The 15,708-nt window shown below is 70.3% G+C and overlaps 3 protein-coding genes across 9 annotated transcripts in view; 1 reads left to right on the plus strand and 2 right to left on the minus strand.

Moving 5' to 3' along the window:
- Window positions 1-2,525: 2,525 nt before the first annotated feature.
- Window positions 2,526-8,330, plus strand: CDH15 (cadherin 15). 2 transcript variants are annotated; one of them, XM_083851775.1, is made up of 14 exons: window positions 2,526-2,998; window positions 3,991-4,125; window positions 4,366-4,521; window positions 4,604-4,748; window positions 4,853-5,013; window positions 5,167-5,295; window positions 5,402-5,587; window positions 5,687-5,940; window positions 6,098-6,240; window positions 6,320-6,556; window positions 6,637-6,876; window positions 7,287-7,423; window positions 7,515-7,670; window positions 7,749-8,330. In XM_083851775.1, exons 1-14 carry the CDS (start codon window positions 2,735-2,737, stop codon window positions 7,944-7,946), a joined length of 2,541 nt encoding a protein of 846 aa, XP_083707901.1. In that variant the 5' UTR covers window positions 2,526-2,734; the 3' UTR covers window positions 7,947-8,330. The 2 variants fall into 2 exon arrangements, with proteins under 2 accessions (XP_083707901.1, XP_083707900.1); XM_083851774.1 differs by having other exon boundaries at window positions 4,853-5,295.
- Window positions 8,331-8,469: 139 nt separating this feature from the next.
- On the minus strand, window positions 8,470-12,271 carry SLC22A31 (solute carrier family 22 member 31). The gene is made up of 9 exons (XM_083851787.1): window positions 11,797-12,271; window positions 10,720-10,823; window positions 10,495-10,649; window positions 10,098-10,266; window positions 9,699-9,832; window positions 9,488-9,596; window positions 9,191-9,402; window positions 8,994-9,105; window positions 8,470-8,900 (listed from the first exon to the last, which is right to left on the minus strand). The coding sequence occupies exons 1-9, from the start codon at window positions 12,226-12,228 to the stop codon at window positions 8,540-8,542; spliced, it is 1,788 nt and encodes a 595-aa protein (XP_083707913.1). The 5' UTR covers window positions 12,229-12,271; the 3' UTR covers window positions 8,470-8,539.
- Window positions 12,272-14,287: 2,016 nt separating this feature from the next.
- ANKRD11 (ankyrin repeat domain containing 11) overlaps window positions 14,288-15,708 on the minus strand; it is a 125,126-nt gene continuing 123,705 nt past the window's right edge. For all 6 annotated transcript variants that reach the window (XM_083851769.1, XM_083851766.1, XM_083851770.1 and 3 more), the window contains one exon: window positions 14,288-15,536. In XM_083851769.1, coding sequence (XP_083707895.1) covers window positions 15,351-15,536 — 186 coding nt within the window. In that variant the 3' untranslated portion in view covers window positions 14,288-15,350. The remainder of the gene's footprint in view (window positions 15,537-15,708) is intronic.

Consider the following 15,708-nt stretch of genomic DNA (forward strand, 5'->3'; position numbering starts at 1 on the left):
ACATCCATCGGGGATGCTCCAGTCACTTTGCTTGCGAGCCACGTCCGCACTGACGGTCTGATCATATGTACACAACCATTCAATTACCCCGTAATGGCTACAGGCTATTAAGCCATCAATCTCCTTCATTAAGGCCTGCCAGGCCCGGCCCGGCACCGCGCAATAAAACCATTAAAACAACAAAAACAACCCAAAGTAGCATCCTTAATACGCCGGCCCCGCCGCCCAACTCCGGCACCACCGATACAGACATCCCACAGGATCCCCGGCCCCGCTGCAGCGTCCCCCTGCCCGGAGCCACCCTGGGGCACCCGGGGACCCACTGCCCCGAGCTGCCAGCGCCCTGCGGTGCTGGTCACCCCTTGTTGGGGTGTCCCCGGGGAGCTGGGGGCCGTCCCCTGGGTGCTCCCGGCCGCTCATCCCTGCCCTGGGCTCAGCACGGCTTGGCACGCCGGGCCCCGCGCTCGCGCTTTATGGCTGACATTATCTTTTATGGCCATATAAAAGCCGAAGCTCCAGTGGCTTTATGGCTGCTGCGCCGGCATTTGGCACCTCGCTGCTCAGCGCGCCCGGCTGCTCGCATCCCCCGTGCTCCCGCTGCACCCACGTTAGGGCAGGACTGGTCCCAGTGCCTCGCTGGGGACGCAGCTGGGCACAAGCCCCGCAGCTCTTGTGCTGGGCTGGGCTCAAGGGGCAGGATTTGGGGGCTGGGGGTCAGGGGCCGCGCTGCCCCGCTGGGAACGGAGCCGTGCCACCAGCATGAGCTCACGGCCTGGCGCTGGCACCTTGTCAGAGCCCATCACGTCTGCGCCCCGTGTCCCCGCGCCGCAGTGCCGGTGGCAGGGAACATCTGCTCGGCCGCCCCGCTGCCACGGCGCATTAGGGTCAGGGTCAGCTGCCAGGACCCCCAGCCACGGCCACCGGGGCCGCTCCCCGCTGTGACGCTGATGCGGGGTGGCAGGGCAGGCGGGCGGATGGATGGGGTCAGGCAGACGGACGGGGACAGGAGAACGAGTGCCAGGGCTGAGCCGTGCCGTGGGGTCACTGGTGCCCGACACTCACCCACTCGTGGCATGGCTCCATGTCCCCTCTGCTGTCCCCCGGCCACCTGCAGCCCTGCCACCGCTCAGCTTTGGTGCAGAGCTAGGGAGGGGGGACAGAAGACCCCCTGCATCCCCCGGCCCACGTCCCCCAGCCCTTTTCCCTTTTCCCCTGCGGCAGCCCCGCGGCGCTTTCCTGATGCGCTGTGCCGGGAGGGAACCGGAGGGGTCCCCAGGGAGGGGAGCGGGGCTGGCTGGGGGCGGGGGGGGGATCCGCTGCAGCCCGGCACTCCCCCCCCAGCCGCTCCCCGGTGCGGCCCCCGGGGTGCGGGGACACGGAGCCGGTGGCCGGGGCGATGCTGCCCCCTGGTGCCGCGGCCTCGCGGAGCTCCGGGACCGGCACCGGGAGGGGGGGGGGCGGGAAATGGGGATGGAATGGGGATGGGATGGGAATGGGGATGGGATGGGGATGGGATGGGGATGGGGATGGGGATGGGGATGGGATGGGGATGGGATGGGATGGGGATGGGGATGGGGATGGGGATGGGGATGGGATGGGGATGGGGATGGGGATGGGATGGGGATGGGATGGGATGGGGATGGGGATGGGGATGGGATGGGGATGGGATGGGATGGGGATGGGGATGGGGATGGGGATGGGGATGGGATGGGGATGGGATGGGATGGGATGGGGATGGGGATGGGGATGGGATGGGGATGGGATGGGATGGGGATGGGGATGGGGATGGGGATGGGGATGGGGATGGGGATGGGATGGGGATGGGATGGGATGGGGATGGGGATGGGGATGGGATGGGGATGGGATGGGGATGGGGATGGGGATGGGATGGGGATGGGGATGGGGATGGGGATGGGGATGGGGATGGGGATGGGGATGGGGATGGGATGGGGATGGGGATGGGGATGGGATGGGGATGGGGATGGGATGGGGATGGGGATGGGATGGGGATGGGATGGGGATGGGGATGGGATGGGGATGGGATGGGGATGGGATGGGGATGGGGATGGGATGGGATGGGGATGGGGATGGGGATGGGATGGGGATGGGATGGGGATGGGGATGGGATGGGGATGGGGATGGGATGGGGATGGGATGGGATGGGAATGGGGCTGGACGGGATGGGGATGGGATGGGGATGGGATGGGATGGGATGGGATGGGATGGGATGGGATGGGATGGGATGGGATGGGATGGGAATGGGGCTGGACGGGATGGGGATGGGTCTGGGATTGGGCTGGGCTGGTGCTGGCCACAGCCGCGCCGCTGGCCCCCTCTCGCAGCCCGCCCTGGCCCCCGCCCAGCGCCCGCCGCCAGCCCAGATGGCCCCGCACCTGCCCCGGAACGCGGCCGCGGGGGCCCGGCGGGGCGGGGGCGGGCAGGGCCCCCCCGGGAGGGGGACGGGAGGGGGGGGGCGACGATGCCGGGCCGGGGCCGGGACCGTCCTGGCGGGGGGAGCAGCGGGCCCGGGGCTCTCCGCCCGCCCCGTCGCGGCATCCCCGGGGCGCACCCGGCGGCAGCTGCCGCATTCCCAGCGCCCTGCCCGGGGGGTGGGGGGCCCGCAGCCCCCATCCACAAAGGGCCAGGCAGAGGTGGGGGGGGGGGAGTACACCCCCGGGGACCCCTTCCTAGCGCCCCCCCCAGCCCTTCGGACCCCCCTCTCCCCGTCCTTCCCATGCGCACCGCCCGCCCCGTCGGGCCCCCGGCGCGCAGCCGGGCAGCATCGGGCCGGGCCGGGGGGCGGCGGGGAGGGGGGGGGGACGGCGGGGCCAGCTGCCCGGCCGGGGGGGGCCCGGCCCGCTCGGCAGCACATGTGCTGTCACTCAGCCAGCCCCGCGGTTATTTTAGCTCGGGGCCGGCGAGCGGCTCGGACTGCGCCCGCTCGGCCATGGGGCCCCCGCTCCTGCTCGCCTGCCTGCTCGCCCCCCTCTGCGCCAGGGTAAGGGATGGGGCTGGGGGTGGGGGGGCTGGAACCCTCACCCCCCCCCCCCAAAACGGGCTAGTGCTGGGGGGGGTGGCTGGGATGGGGCCCAGACCCTGCAGACGCACGTCCCCGGGGGTGTCGGGGATGGGGACGGGGGCTTTGGGGATGGAGACGGGGGCTTTGGGGATGGGGACGGGGGTGCCGGGGATGGGGATGGGGGTGTCGCAGGCTCCGCGCCCCTCCTGGGCCATTTTCCACCCCACAGATGGTGGCAGTGGCCGGGGCAGGGGGGGTGCTCTGGCACATTGCGTGGGTTGGAGAGCAGCGAGAGGGAGGCTGGGGGGGCTGGGTGCTCAGAAACACCCTGCTCCCCTCATCGCCCCCAGCAGCAGTACCGGATTTCCCCCACTCGCCCCCTCCCACCCCACTGTTCATGCACAGCCCCCCCCAGTGCCCCTCACCGCGGCCTCAGGCCTGAGCCATGTGGGGCTGTTGGGGTCTGGCCTGGGCCCCGTAGCTTTTGGGGGGGGGAAGGAAGGCAAGCGGACCCGCAGGGCAGCCCCCCCTCAGCCCCCCTATTGTCCAACCACCCTCTCCCTACCCTCCCCGAGCTCCAGCAGCCTCCCAGATAAACGGGAAGGGGGGGGGGGGGGGTCTCCCCACACGCCCCCAGCCCAGCCCCGGCTGCAGCCCCCCCGCTCCGTGCCCCCCACTCGTGCCCCCACAACCAGCCCGACCCCCCCTGCCCACGCTGCCACATCCACGCGGTGACGGTGACGTGGGCTGGGGCCGTGCCAGGCGCTGCCAGCCCCGAACAGCCCCTTCCTCCCCACCACGGGGGGGGCACAGCCTGGCCGCAGTGTGGGGCCGTGCCCAGAGCAGTGCCAGGATCATTTGCGGACCCCTTCCTGGGGTGCACATCACTATCATGGGGGGGGGGTGGCAATCACGAAGCCCCTAGGGGAGCCCCATGTCCCTCTCGGCAGCGCTGTGTCCCCCCCCCTCAGGGTGCCAGCATGGCCCCAGGCAGCCCCCCCAGCTGGCGGCAGCACGAGGGCCCCCGGCGGGTGAAGAGGGCCTGGGTGATCCCCCCCATCAGCGTCTCGGAGAACCACAAGCGCATCCCCCACCTCCTGGTGCAGGTAGGCAAGGAAAAAGGGGGGGGGGACCCTGTGGGGGGGCAGCACAGGGCCCCCCAGCGAGGGGGTCCCCATGCACCGCGGAGGGGATGGAGCTCCGGGCATGCCCCGATTCCCCTGGGGTGCAGGGACCCCCACTCCGTGCACCCTGCCCTGGGGGCGAGGCACCCCCCCCCACCGCGACCCCAGGGGTCCGGGGGGTTGGCCCCCAGCCCCAACCCCAGCCCCACTTTCCCCGGGCAGATCAAGTCGGACAAGCAGCAGCCGGGGGGGGTGATCTACAGCATCAAGGGGCCGGGGGTGGACGAGGAGCCCTTGGGCATCTTCTCCATTGACAAGTTCAGCGGCAAGGTCTTCCTCAATGCCATGCTGGACCGGGAGGAGAACGACCGCTTTCGGGTAAGGATACGGCCTGGCCGTGCGTGCCCGTGGCCCCCAGTTCCCCCCCCCCAGCCCCAACCCACCCGCTCTGCGCCCCCAGCTGAAGGCTTTTGCGCTGGACCTGGGCGGCGTGACGCTGGAGGACCCCACGGACCTGGAGATCATCGTGGTGGACCAGAACGACAACCGGCCGCTCTTCCGCCAGGACGTCTTCACGGGGCGCGTGGTGGAGGGCGCTGAGCCAGGTGGGGCCCTGTGGGCACCCGGGGTGGTGGTGGTGGTGGCAGGGGGGGGGAGCACGAGCCGGCCCCCGTGCCGGTACCCACCGGGGGAGCTCCGGTGGCCGCAGGGACCTGCGTGATGACGGTGGAGGCCACCGACGCCGACGACCCCGAGACGGACAACGCGGCGCTGCGGTTCTCCATCCTGGAGCAGGGCGCGGGCGGCATGTTCAGCATTAACGCCACCACGGGCGAGATCTGCACCGCGCGGCCCGGCCTCGACCGAGAGGTAGCGGGCACGGGGGGGGCACCGGGAGTGGGTACCAGGGCTGGAGGAGCCATGGGTAGGTCCATGCGCAGAGCCAGCCGTGGTGAGGGGGGGGGACACCCCGTCCCTGTGGCTGCTGGGGGGCTCAGTGCCTCCCCCTCGCCCACCCCGCAGAGCGTGGGGGTGTACAACCTGACGCTGCAGGCGGCCGACATGTCCGGGGACGGGCTCACCACCACCGCCACGGCCGTCATCTACCTGGAGGACATCAACGACAACGCCCCTGAGTTCACCAAGGAGGAGGTAGCGGCCAGGGCGGGCTAGGGGGGGACACGAGAGGGGGGACACCCCCCGGGGTAGTGCCATCCTGGGGGGTAGATGCCAGCCCTGTGCCGCTCCCCCCCCCAAGTTCTCCATGGAGGTGGAGGAGCAGGCGGCCGGCGTGGACGTGGGCAGGGTCCTGGTGCACGACAAGGACCTGGCCGGCTCGCCCAACTGGCTGGCCAAATTCACCATCCTGGAGGGCGACCCCGAGGGCGCCTTCGCCATCCACACCGACCCCCACACCAACGACGGCGTGCTCTCCGTGGCCAAGGTGGGCACCCGGGGGGGGCACCCGGTGTGCGGGGGATGGGGATGCGGGTGCTGGCAGCCCCGCTGACCCCGTGTCCCCCCCCCGCCCCCCCCTCGGCAGCCGCTGGACCACGAGGTGCGGGACCGCTTCCAGCTCACGGTGTCGGTGCAGAACCAGCAGCCGCTGGAGCCGGCGGCCCCGGGCAGCCCGCGGGCGCTGGCCACGGTGCAGGTGCGGGTGCGGGACGTGAACGAGGCGCCCGTCTTCCGCGAGAACCCACGGCGCGTCAGCGTGCCGGAGGGGGCCCCCCCGGGCACCCCCGTCACCACCTACACCGCCAGCGACCCCGACACGCGCCAGCTCCAGACCCTCTCGTGAGTCCTGCAATTTGGGCGCCCGCTCCCTTTGCAACGCCTCCGGCACCCACTGCATTTGGGCACCCGGGTGTGCAGCAGGCAGTGGGTATTTTGGGAAGGGGGGGTGGTGACGGCGTGCCCCCCCCCCACACACACACACCCCCCGTGCCCCCAGCTATGCGCTGCTGTACGACCCCGCGGGCTGGCTGCAGCTGGACCCGCACTCCGGCACCATCCGCACCAAGCGGGAGCTGCGGCACCCCTCGGCCTTCCTGCAGGGCGGCTGGTACATCGCCCTGGTGCTCGCCCGTGATGACGGTGAGCATTACCCCCCCCCCCCCGAGCCCCCCCGTGCCCCCCGCCACCCCCGACCCCTCTGCTCTTTGCCCCCGCCCAGCCGAGCCCCCGCTCTCCGCCACCGGCACCCTCTCCATCGAGATCCTGGAGGTGAACGACCACGCGCCCCTGCTGCAGCCGCCGGCCGGCGTGGTGTGCGGGCGGCCGGGCCGCGGGGGGAGCCTGCTGCTGGGGGCCACCGACGACGACCGGCCCCCCCACGGCGCCCCCTTCCACTTCCAGCTCAGCCCCCAGCACCCCCAGCTCGCCCGTAACTGGAGCATCACCCGCTTCAATGGTGAGGCATGGCCGGGGTGGGGGGGTTGCTGTCACACGGGGGGGTCCCTGCTCAGCCCTGCCTGTGTGCCCCCCTCGCAGTGACCCACGCGGTGCTGGCCGTGCTGGTGGACCTGCCCGAGGGGCCCTACTCGCTGCCGCTCCTGCTGCGGGACTCGGGGACCCCCCCGCGGGAGCAGCAGCAGCTGCTGAACGTGTCGGTGTGCCCCTGCGGCCGCGACGGCACCTGCGAGGACGGCGTCCTGGCCGCTGCCACCGCCACGGCCGGCATCACCCTCGAGGCCCTCCTGATCATCCTCGGCAGCAGCGTCCTCCTCCTGCGTGAGTGACACCCCCCAGAGCCCCCCACCCACTCCCGGGTACCCCAACCCCTCCTCGTGTCCCAAATCCCAGCAGCATGCTCCATCGCCGCGTCCCACCTCCCACCCACTGCCCCATCCCGGTCCTGGCCACCCCGTCCCATCCCAACCCGTGTCTCTCACCACCCTGTCCTGGTCCTGGCCGTCACATCCCACCCCATCCCATGTCCCACATCAAACTAGCTCAGTCCTGGCTACCCCATCCCCACCCCACCCCACATCCCCCATCAAGCCACCCCAGCAACCCCTACCAGCACCCCAGCACCCCATCCCAGCCCCATCCCCATCCCTACCTTGCCCAATACCCCACACCCCGTCCCCCCCCGGGGGTCCCGTCCCGTGCCGCCCCGTGCCCACCCGCTCCCCCCGCAGTGCTGGCGCTGCTGGGGGCCGCGCAGGTGCGTGGGCGCCGCCGGGCGCTGCGCAAGGGGCTGCTGCAGCGCTCGCGGGACGACATGCGCGACAACATCCTCAACTACGACGAGCAGGGCGGCGGCGAGGAGGACCAGGTGGGGGGCACCCCGGAGGGGGGCTGGGGGGGGGGTCTCATCGCAGCCCCAGCAGCCCTGACCCCCCCCTCCACACACACCATCCCCGCAGGACGCCTACGACATCAACCAGCTGCGGCACCCCCAGCTCCTCCAGCCCCGTGCCAAGCCCCCGATGCGCAGGGACGCCCCGCTGCGCTCCGGCACCCCCTCGGCCCCCCGCAAGCTGCCCAGCGGCCCCTCGGACATCGAGGACTTCATCAACGAGGTGGGACGGGGCTCGGCACCCCCCCTGCGCCCCCCCCCCCCTCCGTAGCAGGGCTGATGCCGTCCCCTGTCCCCCCAGGGGCTGGAGGCGGCCGACAGCGACCCCAGCGTGCCCCCCTACGACACCGCCCTCATCTACGACTACGAGGGCTCGGGCTCCGTCGCCAGCCCGCTCAGCTCCATCGTCTCCAGCCTGACGGACGAGGACCAGGACTACGACTACCTGAGCGAGTGGGGGCCCCGCTTCAGGCGCCTGGCCGACCTCTACGGGCAGTAGCAGGGGGCTGGGGGGGGGGAAGGCGGCAGCAGGGGGCTGGGGACAGGAAGGGTCTCGCACACGCGTGTGCACGAGGTGCCCAGAGGTGGAGGCTCCGTGCACGCACCAGGTGCCCGGCTGCAGGGGCTTTGCACCCCCACGAGCCCCCCCCGCCCCCACCCAGAGAAGCAGCAGAGGGACCCCGCACCCAGCAGAGCCTTGATGGTGTGAGCAGTGTGCCGGTGGGGAGGGGGGGGGCACAGAGACCCCCCCCTGGTCCCTTCCCAATAAAGATCCCAGCCAAGGGGGCCGGCGGGACCCTGGCCGCGCCAGCCGCCCGTGTAGAAACAAGGCACTTTTATTGGCAGCCTGCAACCCCCCCCCCCCGGGGCATCACCCCCCGCCCCAGGACTCCCAGCACAGCTCCTCCTGGGGCAGGATCCGGCCCCGACGGGGGGGTGGGCGCGCAGCCCCCAGCCCAGCCACCGCTCACGTCCTGGGGCTTTGCGCCCAGGGCCACGTGGCGACGGGGGGGCCCGGTGCACCGGGGGGGGGTGTCCCAGCATCGTGCTTGCCCCCCCCCAGCCCTTCCAGCAGCAGGGAGGGGGGCACGGCTACGTCTGCGGGGGGGCGGCCGCGGGGCTGTGTCGGGGGCCCAGCGCCCGCTTGGTGGAGGAGACGAGGCGGGAGTAGTCGTGGGGGATGCCGCGGGGGGCGAGCAGGGGCAGGTGGTCCTCGCGGGGGGGGCGGCGGAACAGGGGGGGCCGGCGCTGGCTCTCGCCGTCCTGCAGGGACTGGGGCAGGCCGCGGCCCTGGCTCTCGGGCAGCAGCATGATGCTGAGCACCGAGAGGATGGCGAAGGAGGCGAACACCAGGTGGTGCAGGAAGAAGCCGCGGCTGTTGGGGATGGCCGTGATGGGGGCGGCCGCCTTGCCCACGAAGCTGGCCCCCACGATCAGCCCCAGCCCGGCGCCCCTGCGGGGGGGGGGGGGGGGAAAGTGCTCAGAAAAAGGGGGTGCCAGGGGGGTCCCGCCCGCGTCCCGGGGAGGGGGCGGCTCCCCCCCTCACCTGACCACGGTGGGGAGCACCTCGCTGGCGAAGAAGATGCTGAGCATGGTGACGGCGTGCGAGGCGGTGATGCCCACCACCGACAGGGTCAGCACGATGAGGTCCAGCAGGTCTGGAGGGGAGGGGGGCAGCAGACATCAGGGGGCTCATCCTGCACCCCCCCAGCACCCGGTCCCGCCGTTTTCCCCCGGCCTTACACTGGGTGAGGGCCAGCAGCAGCAGGGAGGAGATGCCGGTGAGGACGGTGCAGAGCAGGAGGACGGCGCGGCGGCCGAAGCGCTCGGCGGTGAGGCAGAGGAAGAGGCAGGCCACCGCCTCGGCGCCCACCAGCGCCAAGTAGGAGGAGAACCGGGGCAGGTGCGGGGCCAGGTTGCGGGTGAAGCAGTGCCGGATGCCGGAGCCGATGAAGCTGCGGGACAGGGGGCTCAGCGGGGTAAGGGGGGGCCGGTTAGGGCCGCTACCCCCCCCCCAGCGCTATCCCCCCGCCTGCTCACGCAGTGAAGCCGAGGATGACACTGTTCTTCCAGATCACCCTGGTGCTGAAGATCTCGCAGACGGCGTGGTAGCGGGGCTGGGGGGAGCCCTCAGCCAGCATCTCCAGCTCTGCACGCACATTGGGACCGGGTTAGAGCGGGCACAGCCCCACAGAGCCCCAGCACGGCTGGTTTGGGAAGGGGGGGCCCTGCCAGACACCCCCCCACGCACCCGCCACGAGGCTCCCCTGGTCATCAGCACCGCGGCCGCTGCTCTCGGCCAGCGCCTGCAGCGTCTTCCTGGCCCTCTCGAGCTGCTGCGTGGCCAGCAGCCAGCGCGGGGACTCCAGCAGCAGCGCCGGGCACCTGGGGCAAGCGGCGGTGTCACGGGGTGTCCGCGGGGACTGGCCCCAACCCCAGCACCACCACCGCCTCCCCCTGCCTGGCCCAGAGCCGTGCTGTGCCTGGAAACCCTCGGCTTCAAACCTGAGCAAACATTTACCCGGAGAGCCTGGAGAGCCCCGGCGGCTTTGATGCCCCGCAGCCCCGGGCAGGGTGTGCCGGGACAGGGCGCTGCCCAGCATGGCTTGGCCCCCTGCGCACACCAGCCCTGAAATGGGGGGGTCCCTACCACCAGCAGGCGGCCAGCAGAGCCAGGATCATGGTGACGGCGCCCTGCAGGACCCGCCAGTCCCGGCACAGCACGGCCAGCCCCGGCAGCAGCAGCTCCCCGGCGATCCAGAAGAAGCCGGCCACCATCGTCACCTCCAGCCGGTGCGGGGGGTCGCACTGCTCCAGCCCTGGGGGGGGGGGGACAAGGGGTGCAGCATGGGTGCCATGGCCACGGGACACCCTACAGCATCCTGCATCCCACAGCGCCCCGCATGCTGCAGCACCCTGCACCCTGCAGCATCCCACTTGCTGGAACATCCCGCACCCCACAGCACCCCAAACCCCGCAGCACCCCAAACCCCGCAGCATCCCAAACCCCGTTCCGCCTCCACCCCAGACCCCGCCAGCACACTCACGTGCCACGTAGAGGGAGAGGAAGGCGCCCGCCAGCGCGGCCCCGAAGAGCATCCGCGCGACCAGGACCATGACGAAGCTGATGGCCAGCGCCACGCCGAGCCCCAGGGGCACGGCCAGCCCCAGGGACACCACGAAGGTGGGCCGGCGGCCGAACCTGTGGGGCCGGGCGTGAGCTGGGCCGGGTGCCCCATGGGGGGAGCACCCCGGGGACCCCCCCCCATTACCTGTCACAGGCCAGGCCGGCGGCGACGCTGCCCAGCGTCCAGCCCAGCAAGTGCGTGGTCTGCTCCAGGGGCACCTTCCAGCGCGAGGCGCACACCAGGTCCCACTGCGGGCCACGGGGATGTGTCTGCACGGGGGTTCCGGCAGAGCCCCCCCCTGCCCGCAGGGCTGGGACGGATGGCGTGGGGGGATCACGAGCCCCACACGTTGTCGGGGGGCTTCTGGGCAGCCCCCACCCCCAGGCAGAAGCGTGGGGCCCAGGGCGGTGCTGGTGGCCCCCAGAGCCCTGTCCCTGTTGTCCCCCCCCAACACTGCAGAGCTCCCTGCCCCCCAGCCACCCCAAGACCCCCCCCATGGGGGTCTCTCAGCTGTCTCCAGGATCCCCCAAGCAAAATTCCTGTCCCCCAGGCCCCCCAGAACAGCCAGGGCTTTCCCCTGCTGGGGCCCCCAGCTTGTCCCCCAGGTACCCCCCCCAGCCCCCTTCACACCCTCCCCAGGCCTCCCCACAGCCCCCCCCAGGCCTCCCCAACCCACAGCCACCCCTTGACCCCTCCTGCACCCACGATCCCAGGGACCCTCGACCTCCTCCAGCCTCCCCCAGCCTGCGCCCCCCCCGAGCTCTCCAGGCCCAGGCCCCTTCTGGGCCCCCCCGACCACCCCAGACCCTGGAGAACCCCCAGACCCTCCCAACACCCCAAAGTCCCTCAACCCCCCCGGGACCCTTAGGACTCCCCAGAATCCCCCACCCTGATCCAGGATCAGAGTGCCCCAGCTCCCCCAAACTTAGGGATCCCCTCAACCCCCTCCAAACACGGAAAACACCCCCAGACCCCCCCCCCCCCCAAACAAAGGGAACACCCCCGGACCCACCCCAAACCTTAAGGACCCCCCCCAAACTTAGGGACCCCCCTAAACCCCTCCCAACCCCCCCACCCCCAGGACCCCTCCCCTATGACCCCAACCTTAAGGACCCCCCCTAAAACCATCCTCCCCGCCCCCCTCCCATCCCCAGGACCCCCCTCCTACACCCCCAAACATCTCCCCCCCCCAGTACCCCCCCCCATGTCCCCCCCCCCCACCTGTGTGACCATGTTGGAGCGCAGCCCGGCGGCGGGCAGGGCGTAGTGCCAGCCGCGGGTGCACGGCCCGGTGCCGTCGGGGCGGGCGGTGGCGGTGCCGGTGGCGGTGCCGGGGCGGTACCGGTAGAGCTGGCAGGGGCTCCAGCCGCCGCGGAGCCGAGGGACGGCGGCGCGGAGCAGGGCGGCCCCCGCCAGGCGGCGCAGCGGCGGCGGCAGGAGCGCGGCGTCGGGGCGGCAGCGGTGGGGGGGCTCCGCGCCCAGCGCCCAGCCCAGCGCCCAGCCCAGCGCCAGCGCCAAGCACGGAGCCCACCCCCCCGCGGCACGGCGACCCCGGGGCCTCGACCCCCCACCCCCGGTGCCGGTCCCGGTCCCGGTCCCGGCCCCGGGTCCCGCCCCGGTGCCTGCCCCCGGCCCTGTCCCCGCCGCCGCCATCCCGCTGGGGCCGGGCAGGTGAGGGCGGGCACGGCTCGGCTCGGCTCGGCCCCTCCGCGGCACCGCCCCCGGGGCCCGGTCCTGCCCCCTCCGTGTGTCCTCCCCCCCGGTCCCGACCCCCGACCACCCCCCAGCCACGTCCCGACCACCGGCCCCCCTCCCAGCCCAGCCCGGCTCAGCCCCCCCGCGCACCCCGGTTGCTCCTGGGGGGTCCGGGGGGGTCCAGGGGGGGGCCGAGAGCTGCTCCAAGCTGCCCCGGGCCGGGCACCAGCACCCATGGGTGCTCCCGGCCCCCGCCGAGCCTCCGGGGGCTGGGGGCGCTGGGCCCCCCAGGAGGGCTCCGTGGTGAAGCCCTGCGAGGGGGGGCGCGGTGGGAAGGGGGAGGAAGCAGCCGAGCCCCCAAAGGAGCCTTTTTTTATTTTTTTTCCTAATTTATTTGTGCACGTTACCTCTGCGCTCCCCCCCCGCCCCGGGATGGGGCACCAGGAAGCAGCCGCAGCCGCCTCCTGCCCCCGCGGGACGGCGGGGCCGGGAGCTTCAAAATGGTGAGAGAAAGCCGAGGCGGGCGCGCTGCTGGCGAGGCGGCCACGCGGCCGCTCCGCGCCGTGCCCCGCAGAACGGGCGAGCACAAATCGTTGGGGGGACCCGAGTGGGGGACTTCACCGGGAGGATCCCGACCCCCGTGGCGCAGGGTCGCGGGGGAGCGCGTCGCGCCGTTGCTTTACCCCGCCGGTGAAAGGTCTCCGTGCTTACCGAGGGCACTTTGCAGTTATTTCATGAAGGGAAGAGCAGGGCTGGGCTTTAGCTGAAAAACCAGCTGTGTGAAGGTGCCCCAGGCCCCGTCTCACCCCAGGGAGCAGGAGCAGCCCCCCCAGCTGGTGCCCATCGCCCACCCCAACGCGGCAGCCCCGGGCTGGGCTGGGGACAAAACCATTTAGGATCCAGCGAGGCCACGCCACCCATAAACATGTCGCTGCCCGCCTGCCACGAGCCCCAGTCCCTGCTGTAGGAGCGGGGGGCATCAGGCCAGGAAAGGCAGGACCCCCGCTGGGACACGATGGAGGGAAACCTTTGAGATCCCCGGCCCCAGGAACCGGGCGATTCCTCGACCTGCCACAAAGCTGGTGGCAGCTGGGGCTCGGTGCGCGGCCGTCCCGGCACAGCGGGCGCTCCCCCGCGCTGTTTGCGCCCAGCAGAGCCTGAGCTGCAGCGGCAGGACCGGGCTGCGCCGTGCCCTTGAGCCGTCCCCGCCAGCAGAGCCGCTCCCATGAGGAAGAGGAGCCGCGTTGTGCTCAACACCTCCCCGCTTCCAAAAGCAGCAGCAGCTGAGGTGTTTGACCAGCGTGTGCGCCTGGAGAAACTGGAAAAAGGAAGCAAGAGAGGCGGGCGTGGGACAGCCGGGCTTCCTGCGTGCCAGGCAAGGGCGGGTGGCAGCTGCAAGCACGGCGCGGGGGCCGCGGGAGAGGCACTTGAACCCCTCCGGCTGCAGTGCTGCACACTCGTGCTCGAGGACCGACTGCCAACAGGATGGCTCGGCTGGAGCCAGGCTGCTGCTTGCGAACCCCACGGCACAGACACGGGGCGTGCACGGAGCGAGCGCAGAGCACGCAGCAGTGGGACAGCCCCAGCAGCACAGGGGAGGGACAGCCGGGGCACCGCGTGCCCCTTCCCTCCCTCACCCCTTACGGAGAGGCCCCGAGAGCAGGAGTGAATTCAGCCAACGGGGCAGCCGCGAGCAGCACAACCTGGGTCCTGGGGCCACGGCAAGGCCAGGGCAGCGCTGGGCTCCCCCCTTCCTGCTCCGAGCCCTGCAGCCCCAAAGCAGCAGCTCCTCGACTCGGTGCACCCGGCTGCACCGCCGCAGAGCCAGCACCATGGGGACAGGAGCCACACGAGGGAGGGAGACGGCCTCTGGGGGTCTCTGCAACACGAACTGCGGTCAGGGGACCTGCGTGCACAGCCCGGGCGCATCGGACAGGCTTCCAAACACCGCTGCACGCCTCCGGGCCCTTCCTGGTTCCTTCAAAGCGCTGCCTGGGGTGAGCTATACATACAAAGATAATTTTAATTAATTTATTTATTTCTTTACACATAACTGAAAGTGATGTTACAGTACATAAGTTATTTACAACTGTGCAGTAATGTGTTGCAAAATAAATTATCTAGAAGGCAGCAAAAGTACATTGTTAATGTATATAAAAACTGTACAGCATTTATGGGATACAATTTTTCTTTATATGAGTATTGGCTCTGTAGTGTTTTCAAGTTATGTTCTCAGAAAGAGAAACGAAATGCCCAAGATTAAAGGAAAAAAAATATATAAACCACATGGATTTTACTCCATTAAAAACACAGTTGGCAAAGTCCTTTCTCTGCGTCACCACGTGCTGCCCGTGCCGCCCGGCACGCGGTGCCCGCCGCTTCCTCCGCTCTTCCCAGACGGTGGCGAGCGGCGGCCCCGCGGCACCGCGGGCGCTCCTCCTCGCGCCCGGCGCCGTCCACACCTTCAGAGCCGCGTCTGCCCAACTCGGACGCTGTCTTTTGCTTCTAATTGTTTTTTGTTTTGTGTTTTTTTTGTTTGTTTGTTTGTTTTAGACATACCCAGGATGGAACAGAAACTCAAACACCCCCCCCCTCCCCCCATTGTTTCCTACTGCAGCTTCTCTGCGAGCAGATCCGCAGAGCGGTGGAAAACAGAGAGCTGGAAATCGCTGTGTTCACAAGTACATGGATCGCGTGGTTGCTGGCCCCGCTCAGCAGCTTCTGCAACACACAAATGGTGTCCTTGGCCTCCTCCCTCCACGCCTCTGCCAGTCCCGTCGCCGGTGAGTGCTCGCTGCCCGCGCAGACCGGCTGCCTCCCTGCCGCAGCAGCCGGTTGGAAAGGAGATGCGCCCCGGCCCGCTGCCTGGCGGAGCTGCCGTCAGTCCGGAAGCGAGGGACGCGCTGTGAAGAAAGTGCAATTTTTTTTCTTATTGTTTTGTTTTCTGCCGATAGCTGCTTCCTCCTCCTCTGACCAGGGATTCATCAGCAAGCGGTAAGGGTGAATGTGAGCTCGACCGCCCGACCTCGGAGGGCTCCCGTCCTTGCCAGTTTTCAGTGATGTCTCCTGGTTTTGAACTGTCATGCCGGCAAGAGCACAAAGTCATCGTTCACGTCGACCATTGGCACATAGAACGAGGGCACCTCGTTCACGCAGAGGGATTTGTGCCCCGCGGGGTCCAGCTCCTGCACCTTCAGCTGCCACTCCATCCTTTGCACCGCGTTCAAGGCAGCAGCCTCGTGTTGCTGTCGCATGAGCAGGCACGTCTGGATCGGGGAAAAAAAAACAAGCAGAGGTGAGGGGTGAGTGGGACAGGGCAGGAAAAGCTCCCGATGCTGGTCCCACCCAGCAAAGGCTGGGGACCCACAGGGATCGCATGGGACAGCGCAGCATGTGGAGCCACGGACACCCTGCACAGCCTCGCAGAAAGGGAAGCAG

The sequence above is a fragment of the Anser anser genome (genome assembly GCF_964211835.1).
Source record: "Anser anser genome assembly, chromosome: 11".
In the NCBI taxonomy this organism is placed as follows: domain Eukaryota; kingdom Metazoa; phylum Chordata; class Aves; order Anseriformes; family Anatidae; genus Anser; species Anser anser.